The sequence below is a fragment of the Uloborus diversus genome, chromosome 5 (genome assembly GCF_026930045.1).
Source record: "Uloborus diversus isolate 005 chromosome 5, Udiv.v.3.1, whole genome shotgun sequence".
Classification (NCBI taxonomy): Eukaryota; Metazoa; Arthropoda; class Arachnida; order Araneae; family Uloboridae; genus Uloborus; species Uloborus diversus.
Genome location: NC_072735.1, coordinates 123814626 through 123827005, shown reverse-complemented (window position 1 = coordinate 123827005; position 12380 = coordinate 123814626). Strand labels below are relative to the sequence as shown.

Below are 12380 nucleotides of genomic sequence, written 5' to 3'. Positions count from 1 at the left end.
TGTGATCTCAAAAATTCAGTAAATTTTAAGAAATAACTTTTATTGATAACATTACTCTTCTGACGTCTCAATATAGCATGAAAAGTATAATTTAGAAAATTAAATTAATTAACCAACGTTTTGGTGCACAAAAATTACAAATAACTGCAGACATGTTTTGATGTTACAAGGAAAATTTTTCAATGCAAAGAAGTGTGAGCTTTTGAATGAAATGCTCATCTGAGGAAAGTAACACCATAGAACAGGAGGCAGTATAAATACCTAAAATAGGAAATTAACAAAACAAATACAACTAAATGACACCTGGAGCAGAAATGTATTATATAATTTCATCAGGGAAAAACAGTTTAGTAATAATAAATTTCTAAGAAATCCCATAAACAATGCAAATTGTCCAAAAATTAAATCACTCCAACTACATAAGCAATAAAGTTACCAATCGGAAGGAAAAATTTTTGATGGAAGCAATGTAACAAATAGAAAAAAGCAGAAAAATTCAGTGTGCAAAGAAATGCAGCTCACACTTCTTAGCACTGAAAAAGGTGTTCCCTGTAACACCAAAATGCCTGTCTGCAGTAATTTGCAATTTTTGTGCTTCAAAATGTTGGTTAATTGATTCATTTAATTATGTATGGTTGGTCATGAAAGAAATACTCTAGAGACAGTTGAACCACATTGTATTTAAAAAAACAAGCAGCATATATACATGTCAAATTTGTAAAACTTCTATAAATCAAACTAATATTAAATTAACGTAACAAATGAAAGACTAAAATGCTGATTTACAAAATACAAACAATAAATTCTAGGAAACAAAACAATCAGCTGCTATAAAGTAAAAAAAAAAAAATATGGATGGACAGTTGTAAAAAATTAAAAAGTCAAAATCACTCATACCAAAGTTTCTTACTTATAACAAAAAAAATTTCAACACAAACAATAAAAGCATTTTATCTTTGATAAAAAATCTTCAAAAATGTATAAAAAGTTTTAAAATTCCACCTGCACTGACTTGAAAGAATCATTTTCATTTTCAAAATTCAAGAGCATTACCACTCAATTTTTATTGCATTGCAATGCATTCTAAATCTAATTATATAAACCTGCGTACAGTTTTGGTCCAAGATGCAAGTATAGAAAACTATGTAATTCGTGAAGATTATTTTTTTTTACAATGTAATTTTACGTCTGAAATTGCAACCTACTTTTTTAATCATGATTTCCCCTCCCCCTTTAATGCAAATATTATTTATCTACACATTTATAGTATGACTGCAAGTTTGAAAGTGTTTTTTTTTTTTGCAAATAGAATTGACATTTACAATTTTCTAAACAAAATTTCCCCCAAGAAAATTTAACTTTCTTTAAATACTTAATTATAACAAGACACATAATGACATTAAAAATACTCAATTTTAATTGAAGGTAACAGAAGATTTTGTTTTTTGGCCTATGAAATTCTGCAAAATTTAAGTATTATTAAAATAGGATAATTGAGGAAAAGTGCATACCGAAATCTAGAGACGTAAAAACAAACCTAACGTTAAAACTTTTTCTCTTTTTTTTATAACAGACTTATATTAGGTGTTAATTTTACATCCTTTGTTTGAAATATAATCAATTACAATATACTGCAAATTAAGTACATTTTGGTAGTTACAATAATTTATATAATTCAATCATTAGCAATTAAAAATGGATTTAGCTTCTTAAACTGTGCAAAATTTAAAGAGTATTCCGATTTAAGAGGTATTAAATGAATTCTTGTACTAAATATAATATTTTTATGATTTAAAACACAACATTCTGTTGTTCCACTTTTAGAAAAGAATTGCATTGAAACAGAAATAGTGATAATTAACTTCACATAAATTTCAATGGCGCAGTATAGCCTATTAAGGCTCTTGCACCAAAAAACCCAATCAAATAAACCAACCACAAATTTAAATCTTTTATAATGAAAATTAAGTTTAAAATACAAAATTATGTACAAATTTTATAGATTTATTACATGCTAGAAATGTCTTATATATTCACTTATTTTCACATATGCAAGAAGATATACTTAAGAGTTTTCTGGAAAATTACAGCATAATTTGTGCTTAAAGACTACGATTGCATAGCATTTTTAAAGTTTAAATTTTCAAGTTGAGTATAAATACCGAATTTTTATAAACACTAAAAAGTAATTTACACAATTTTACAAGGATTGAAAAATATAATAAATTTACACTTTTAATTAGTCACACATTTCATGCAGATATTAAAATTTAATTAGTAATGCACCATTTATAAGGCCTTTTTTTTTTGTCGTACTACACTGATTTCTCATTAACATTACCAAATGAAAGCTGAAAGTGGCACATAAAACAATTGATGTATCCTGATATATCCAAGGGCATATTTCAATACTTAAAAATAAAAACTTTTGATATGTATACATCTTATACAGAAGTTGAACACTTAGTGGTACATGAAAATTGCTCCAAAAGAAGCAGAAAATTATGAATAAAATAGCTTCAAATGATTATGTTTTGTCATTTCAGAAAATTTTTATTTATTGCTAGTTCTAGATTAAGATGTACAACTACTTTCAATTTCATTTAAAATTGTATGACATTCTTGAGGAGGGCATATTGTTCAAAGATATTTAGATACTAAGTTCAGCTGTCAGTGGACTTCATTAACAGACCAGTGGTTGTATTCAAATTTATATCTACAATTAATAAGATTCAAAGATTTCTTCCTAAAATGAAATTGTTTCCAAATTATGGAAGAAAACTTACTCAACTTTTATCAACATTTAACTAACCCAACTTTCGTTAAAATGTTGGTTTGAGCATTCTAGGAGTAAAATTCAACTTAAGAAATGAAACTCTGTATTAGGGGCACTTTGTGAAAGAAAGATGGGGATAAAAAAAAAACTTTTTTTTTCCTTCTCTGAACAGGAAAAAAAAAACCTTGTGATATTATAAAAGAGCACTTATAGCTATCACAATTCTAATATAAATATTATTTGGCTTCAAGGCCTATGCTGGGAATGACTTGGAAGAAACTGAAGCTTCTTTTCACAAATGTTTGTTTTCGAGCGAGTTGCTTGAGCTTAAAAGCTATGAAGAAGCTGTCGTTACAAATGATATTTTCTGAAAGTTAACTTTGAAACACGAAATTTTGTAAAGTGGCCTCTATATGAAATTTTGTGAAGAGGCTGCTTTTTAAACACATAACTTTCTGAAGGACCCACAAAAAACAAACAATATGCATCAATTATTTCTTTTCAGGTGGGGGGGGGGGGATACAAAAACTTGAAACCACTTTTATTAACTTTCTAACATTAAAAATATTTTTACTATAAGTAAAAATATGTGTATATCAATTTATTAAGATTTCAGAAAAATGCAAATTCTAAATATTTGAAAAAAAAAAAAAAAAAACATAAGTTATGCATTAAAAAATGCTTGCATTTTTCTAATACCTGGATGACTCTCATACTGGTTGAACTTCTTCTGATGACGTTTTTGACAAGTTACATGAATGAAATAGTGTTCAATTCACCAACAACATGTTGAATTTTTCGCACGACAGAGTTGAAAACAATAGCGAAGTTAAAGCCCAGGCATATGAGAATCCAGCTGAATAGTTCATTGGAAAAATTGATTCAAATCAAAGAAAAAAAAGATGATTTAGCAAATATTTTTTAAAGAAAATTCCTTTATATTTAAAACTAGTAAAACTAATTAAAAGGCTATTCAAAATTATTTCATAAAATGTATGGAACTCTGAAACATTTGCAAACATTAAAGCATTTTCTAAATTATGAGCACATACATTAATATTATTGATTGAAATCAATTCTTTACTATAAACTGGTGAAAATAAAAATATATTCACTGAATGAAACCTATTTAAAAGTTGATGGCTTTAAATATTTATATTACGAAAATTACTTCAAAATAATTGCAACGTGATGGGTTTGATAAGATATTCCAATTTCTCGATTATTTATAATAAACGTTTTCATTAAGTTAACTTCAATTGAAGAAATACGGTCATATCAACAATTTCAGAATAAAACCCATACTTAGGAACAAACCAAAACATCTATATATAATTAAATACTGTAAAAAATCACCAAAAGAAAAGCAAAACTTGGAAGCAATAACAAAACTATTAAAAGCATTCACATATTTCACAGACATTTAGTTTTTGTGAGAAGGTGATAAAGTTGATGGTAAAGACAATTGAGACAAACTATCTTTGCACGATCCAACTTCTATTCCAGCACTGATTGGGGGTTCCAGCCCAGTTTGCACAGTTAACTGCACATTTCGGTTAACACTAAATGCAGGGAAAAATACTCCATGTAAATCAGTGAACGCAACAGGTCCTTGGCGTTCATCATTGACAAAGAAACTCAACTGGTGTTGTTCAAGGTCCAACAGTATGCCAATGACTGAACCAATTTCAATTCCACCATCAGTTCTGTTTTCATGACCATCATCATGCAAGAACCACGATCGCTGGTGATCTATGTACATACTCCATCCCTTATCGTCTTTTCCTAGTCGATAAAAAGCTTCATTAATATTCAATATCAACTCAACTTAAAAATACATATAAAACTGGATTTTTAAAAAAAGAAACAAAATTGTAAACAAAATATAAATTTTAAATTAAAAAAATACTGTTTGCCAATTTGTACCAAGTTTTAAAATTTTGGGACATTTTTATGCAAATTGTCAAAAATTCACATAAAGATAACATTTAAAATAAAAATCAAAATTGTTCATAAAATTAGAATACAGTTTGTAAACATCATTTAATAAAGCCAAAAATGATTGAACTTTCAAAAAGAGAAAGTTATCTTGATTATGAACCTTTATTATTCACGTCAAATCTATACTTATGTATGTATGAAAATACTCTGCTCTGCTGAAATTGGTCTTCCTCTAAACAATTTAATAGATCACACACATTTTTAATTTAAAGAGACGTTAACTGCCATTACTATTAAAAATTACTTCTTTTTAAGTTGTGGTGATAATGAAGTATTAGTCATCTATACTGGAATGGTTCCCTTTTAGATTTGTTAGATACAAACAAGGAATACCTTCTCAAATGAACTGAGTTACGTGTGTGGAGTTATTTCAAGCCTTGATTGTTTCCATACAATTCAGCAATATGGTTGTCCGAAAGCAAAATAATGTAACATTATAACAAAAGGTTGACACTTTAACTTATTATGACACATTACCAAAAAGCAGTCGACTCAAAGCTGCGGCAGAGCTAAACTTTTCTCGCCTTTTACACTGCAAATTTTGAAAAATGTGCTGATCTTATTAGAAAGGATAAACTAAATGAAAACATAGATTGCACACAAAATTGAGCTGATTAAGTTCACTAAGTCAAAAAGGCTCTAAAACCATGGAGTACTATTTTAAACAATATTGTTGCCTCAGAGCAACAGTAAAATATCTAATCCCAGAAATAACAAGATATCTCACTGTTATTCTGGGGCAACGATATATACAATGCCTAAACATAAGGTGAATTTCATTTTGAAACTCAGTATGTAGAAATTCATCTAATTTTGAGATGTTTGTTGTCAGACCTTAACAAAACTTAAAACTGTCAGCAAACTTAAATAAATTCTTTCGAATTTTCTGCGAAAAAATAATGTGCTCTTCCTGAGTCTTAAATCACCGAAAACAGCAAAAACGAGAAGTTGACAGTGGTTGAATACCACTAAGCGACCGGCATGACTTTTTAATTATACTTAAATTTTTTAGTATCATTCACCTTTACTAGGGGCACCTAAAAATTATGCGTTCATGGATGCGCATACCAATGAGCAAAAGCGTTACAAGACAGAAAAAGAAAACTTCAAATGTGTTAACTTCAAAGAATTGATAATATTTTTGCATAGACAGGTGCGTGCATCAATGATACATTATCACCTTCATGTACGGGAATAAATACTTGTTGGTTAAGGCTTGATTTTTAGAATTGCAAATGCAAGTCTATTATGGTGCATGTTACTTACTGGCATAATATGTTTATGATGATTGATAAGATTAACTTTTAGTAATAGAAATGTATTTAGACATGAGAAAAAAAACAATCCTTAATTCCTTGAAATAGTTAACAAAGGTATTCAGCAATGTTGCAAATTTAATAATGAATTTTGAAAATTTATATTGAAACTAGTATGTTGTGGCCATCACGAAACTTTCTTCTATATCTTTCTTATGGATTCTGATCCCTCCCCTTTCTTGAAGCAATATTCCCAACAAAAACAAAATTACACATGCAAAAACTGGACGACCATACCAATTTCCGAATTATCGCAAAAGCAAAGCAAAAATTCGATATCACTTGTAACTTTAGAGAATACTTATTACTCCTATAATTAAATTTGAACACAGTGTAAAGTTCAATTTCTTAAAAAGCCAGGTAAAAAGTTTCAGTTTAATCTTAATTCCTCTTCTGAAAAATTAAAGTCAAAGAACAATGCACATAATAATGAAATACAATTATCAGCAAGATCTTTCAAGTACATCTATTACATTAACAAGGAAAAGGTATGAATTTATTTTCTCATAAAACATTGAAAAACATGGTTCTTACTTGTATGGAGAGCGCTGAATCCGATGGTGAGGGTCTATTTTTTTTTTTTTTTTGCAAATTTTCATTTTTGAGATACAGTAAAACCTGTAAAGTTGACCAACTGTCTATGTTGACCGCCTTTGTCCGGAACGGAATTAGTCTGTATCTTATATAATGAAGGAAAACCTCAGTAACTTGACCACCTGTCTATCTTGACCACTAATGAACACCAAATTTGGTTTGGAGTATTGTAAAAAACCCTTTGTAAGTTGACCACTTTTTTTTTCAATTTAAATTTTATTTAGCAAATTTTTTTTTTTTTTTTTTTTTTTTTATAGCTTTTCAAGAATATTTTTGATGCCAGACCAGCATTTTATTTACTAAATGAAACAGCAGCATAACTAAATCTCCTTTTGAGTTTAACCACATGGGAAAACTACTAAGAACCCTTTTATTCTCCAAACTTTTTCTTTTGTTGTTAAGCGAAAAATTTGTAATTTTTGATTAGTTATAAATTTTTAGGAACTATTAATATAAAATGAGTAACTTTTCATAAACAATAAGACTTTTTTTTGATCAATTTACTGAAATTTTTAATTTGCATGACACATTATATGTTATTCTGGGAAAATCATCTCTAAAAATATTTGAATAACAACTTAAATTATTGTTTCAAAGTAATGCTAAACAATGAAAGTGAGTTGAATAGAAAGAGTAGGTGTCAATTAGTCAAAAAATGAATACTTGGTGCAAGAATTACAAAAAAAAAAAAAAAAAAAATCATTACCCCCTTTATAAGTTGACCACCAAAGTACTGCACCGCAAGTGGTCAACTTACAGAGGTTTAACTGTATACACAGTTGAAATATAGCAGCATATATAATGGTATATTTCAACGGCATAGGTCTTGGTAGTTAGCTATACAACACTTATGAGACTTTACAGTTGTCATTCATAATTCTCTCCAATAGAGTATTAGTTTTCAATTCCATATTAAATTCAGTGTCCATGTATGAAGCAGTTTCAATTTAGTTCTAATGCTTAAAAAGGTGTGTAAAAATTTTTCGGATCCTGTCCCATACACCAAGACATATGTCATTAAAATATATCACCATATGCTATATTCCAATCACATGTATCTCAAAAACGGGAAAGTTGCAAAAACTAGGCTCCCCACCATTGAACTCGGGGCTCTCAATGTTTTTGAGAACCATATGTCAAATCTTTTACTGCAAAAACAAGTTCCTACCATCAAATTTTAAGAAGTGATAAAGTTAGTTAAGGATAATTTACAAAACAAATTTTAAAGGGAACAGATATATTTACATGTTTAAAATAAATAAAGTAATTTAACTAAAATAAGAAAATAAATTCATTACAAAAAGAATATTTTGACATTTATTAGTCCTTAGAGGTACCCAACATTATTGTCTAGTTACCAAAACCATAATTTTGTATACAATTAATTCCTTACCCCTAAAATGCAAACCTACTTCTACAATTCTGAATGATCCACAGCTGCTTTAGGGATGTAACTGCTGAAGTAGTAATTACGGTCTGTCACTTAAAATGAATTAAAAATTTAATTTTTGATATAATGCAAAAGACTATAATTTGATATGATTTTATAGAGTATTAGTGGTACACGAACGGCTTTGCCCCTAGTTGAAAATTAAAAGGTCATTCGGTTCACCTGTATATTTACAAATAATGGACGACGACTTTCTTGCCAATTGGCTATGTTCATTTGCTCTCCCATTCCACGTCATGATAATTTTGTAATTTACTCGTCCATCTTATGATAATTTTGCTCTGGAAAATGTTCTTAAAATTGAAATAAAAAAAAGAACAAAATCTAATTCTTGAAAAATCGCTTCAAGGTGCTCACCCCTATGCTGCGAACTAATTTTGTGCCAAATTTCATGAAAATCCGCCGAACGGTCTAAGCTCAATGCACGTCACAGAGATCCATACATCCTCCAGACAGAGAGACTTTAAGCTTTATTATTAGTAAAAATAAAAATAAGATAAAATGTACCACTAAATATTGCCAATATTAAAGGCCAGATTCAGACTTAATGGGGCTTCAGGTATGTGTGAGTGATACTTAGTAAATAGCAGCACATAAACTGTATTGTAAACTGGATATCAAAACTGTTATGTAACAAAAGCTATTACAAAGAGATGACACATTAGTATGAGATTAATAATAAAATGATGAGATCCAAGCAGAAACTTACCCAGCATAAGATCTTTTACAACATCAAAACGAGCGATACCAAAAGCTGGATCAGCACTGTTATCATACTTGACAATAGTGACTTCCCAATAATGAATTCCTCTTGAAAAGCCAATATTTCCAAGCACTACTCTGTGTTCATAACTCTCACATGTAACAGTGAGATTTTCATTACTTAAAACTATTTCAGGGTGAGCTGTGACAGGATCAAATGTAAACCATGCAACTGTAAGAACAAACACATGAAATTCAGTCAAACAATAGTATTAGTACTTCAGCGGGTGTCCGAAAAGTCCTTGACACATTTAAAAAAATTCATAGAAAACCAACAAATTGTCGTATAAATTTGAGGTTTGCACCATAATGCTTCACAGGTTCAAGTGTTTTTATGACATCGAAAAAAAAAACGAAAAGGGAACTTTTAAATCATGTTGACATGGGAAAACGCAAAAAGGAATGAAAATTACTAAAGGAAGAATTACAAGCATAGCATATACTGACACCCTGGCTGCGAAATGCCTTTTTTCTTCTTTTTTTTCTTTTCAATGTCATAAAAACTCCTGAACCTGTGAAGTATTATAGTGCAAACTGCAAATTCATATGACAATTTGTTGGTTTTCTATGAATTTCTTAAATGCGTCAAGGACTTTTCGGATACCCTGTATTACATAGTACCTCCTTTCCTGGGGTAGGCGACATGTGCCACCAACTAGGGTCGCAGATTTTAGGGGTGGGAAATTATGAAATTTATTTATCAGTTATTTAGTTATCATTTCTTTAACGGTATTAATGCTTGTTTTTGGGTTTTTTTGGCCACTAGAGGGCGCCTGTGATGCAGGGAGTGTTACTGCTACTAATTTGATAAGTGTTTTTTTACTATAATTTTTCATTATTACTGTCTAGTTTTAGGTTTTTTTACTTCACTTTATCATGTAATTTAGTTTTTATTGTGTTTTGGGGGCTCATTTTTGCTGTTATTGTATTCTTGAAGTGTTTTTGCATTTTTTGGAGCTAAGCCTAACATGTGGTGATCTCCTGGTTTTTGATCTTGTGTGCTTTATTGGGTGTAGCAACTCTTTATTTACTGCTGTTTTTAGTATTTATTCTGTGTTTTTTTGCATTTTTATCTTTCTGTTTTGCCTTTTGGAACATATTCACTGAGTAGAAATGGGTGTTATATGCATTATGAAAGAGGTAAAGAGTGGGAAGGGGGACAGGTGGATCTCTTGTGATTTATGTCATATGTTCTGCCTGTATAAGGGGGAAAATGAGTCTGTTTTTGAGGAGGATTATATTTGCACTAAATGTGCTGAACTCTCAGACTTAAGACTTAAGATGCTAGTTTTGGAAGCCCAGTTAGCATTAGGGTGTAAGCCAGTTGTAGAGGGTATAAATGTTCCAGAGATTCAGGGGGAAGTTTCAAATGAGGAGTTAGATTGGGAAACTAAGGGTGTAATTTTGGGGGACTCTATGGTAAGGGAGGTGGGTAACACAGTTGGGAGAGTAAAGCGTAAGGTGACTAGGTGTTGTTTACCAGGGGCTCGGGTAAAGGATGTTAATATGGTTACTGAAAAGAAGGGAGTATTGAATAAGGAGGATATGGTTACTTTGTGGGTGGGAACAAATGATGTAGGCCACAGTAAAAATGAGGAGTTTTCTAGGGAATGGGAATCCCTGTTGGATAAAGCAACCAGCTTTTCGACGAATGTCCAAGTGGTTGATTTGCTTCCCAGGTATGGAGTGCATAGGAGCTGGCTAAATCAACGTGCGAGGTGTATGAACTTGCTACTGAAGTCAATTTGCGAAAAGCGCAGTATCAGGTTCATTGATGTATGGAGTCATTGTAAACGGGATTGGATTGCTAGGGATGGCCTGCATCTGAGCTCTACAGGGGTCAAAATGGTTAGTGGATTAATTTTAAGGGCTTCGGAGTCAAAAAACTAAGTTGGAATGGGGGGCATGGTTCAAGCATCAGGTATCGAGAGAATGAAATTTTTTTAGGTATTGCTAGGAATGGAAATAAAGTGACGAACAAGAGTAGTAATGTTAACAATTGTAATTTAGGAAATTTCAGGGTGTTAAATAAAAGCAACTTAGGCATGCTTAAAGTTTTCTATACCAATGCTCGCAGTATTAGGAACAAGATGGATGAATTGAAAAGCATAGTTATGGATGAGAAGTTGGATGTTATTGGAATAACAGAGACATGGGCTACCGAATCTGACGCAGAGTTATTACATATTGCTGGGTATAATTTGTTCAGACAGGATAGAGTAGGTAAAAGAGGTGGTGGGGTTTTATTTTATGTTAGAGACAATTTTATCTGCAATGAATTGGTCATAAATGATAAGCCTACTGATATCGATATGGTTTGGCTGGAGTTGATGAGCAGTAAGGGCAAAAAGCTACGCTTTGGAAACATTTATAGGCCACCTAATTCAAACCAGGGACAAGATGAACAGATGTACCATATTATAAGTGACATGTCCAGTAAAGGATCCGTTATCATAATGGGGGATTTCAATTTTCCGGGTATTGATTGGAATAATTTTTATCCTGGTAATGGCAAAGAAGAGGAATTTTTAAAAGTAATTGGTGACTGTTTCTTAGATCAAGTTGTAACTCAGGGAACTCGAGAGGAGGCCATTTTGGATCTAGTTTTTTGTGACATAGGTAGTTTTGTTCAAGGGTTGAGTGTAGGGGAGCATATTGGAGATAGTGATCATAACAGCATTAGGTTCCGGGTTAAATTTGAAGTGTGCAAAGATGATAATTTTAGGTTTGTGCCCAATTTCAGAAACACCGATTTTGTTGCACTTAGGCAGAGCTTGAAAGAGGTTTTTTCGTCAGGGTTGGAAAATAACGACGTAGATCAGCAGTGGACGGAATTTAAGGATAAACTTGCTAAAACCGTTGGGGACTATGTTCCATTTAGGAGAAAAGGTGTTAGTACCAAAATTTGGCCCATGTGGTTCTCCAGGGAGACTAAAGAAGCTCTTAATTATAAGCAAGCCACTTTTCGTAAGTTTAAAGAAACTGGTCAGAGTGCGGAGAGGCTCCAGTATGGTAAAGCAAGGCGAAATTTTAAGTATTTGGTACGGATTCAGAAAAGGGAATTGGAGCAAAGGCTGGCAGATGACATTGATGGGAACCCTAAGAGGTTTTTTGCTTACGCTAATTCTGGGAAAGCTCGAAACAGTCAAATTGGGCCTTTGGTTGATGAGTATGGAAATTTAATCCAAAACGATAGGGATATTGCAAATGTTCTAAATAACTTTTTTTCCAGTGTGTTTAACGATAACTGTATCTCAACAGTTGACACTAACAAGACACAAGCTATTATACAGCTTGAGGATTTTGTATTTTCCAGGGAGGAGGTCTTATTTCATTTGAAAAAAATTAAAGCAACTAAAGCTCCGGGACCAGATAATATTTATCCAAAAATTTTAGTTGAATGTGCAGATGAATTAGTGGATGTTATTTTGATTATTTTCAATGCTTCTTATAACTCGGGGACGGTGCCAGAGGACTGGAA

General features: G+C 31.3%; 1 protein-coding gene across 1 annotated transcript in view; it reads right to left on the bottom strand.

Annotated features, from left to right (window-relative positions):
• Window positions 1–660: 660 nt before the first annotated feature.
• The window catches only part of LOC129223433 (E3 ubiquitin-protein ligase TRIM9-like), a 32081-nt gene continuing 20361 nt past the window's right edge, over window positions 661–12380 (bottom strand). The window contains exons 7-8 of the mRNA XM_054858044.1: window positions 8847–9071; window positions 661–4561 (exon numbers count right to left, since the gene is read on the bottom strand). Coding sequence (XP_054714019.1) covers window positions 4200–4561; window positions 8847–9071 — 587 coding nt within the window. The 3' untranslated portion in view covers window positions 661–4199. The remainder of the gene's footprint in view (window positions 4562–8846; window positions 9072–12380) is intronic.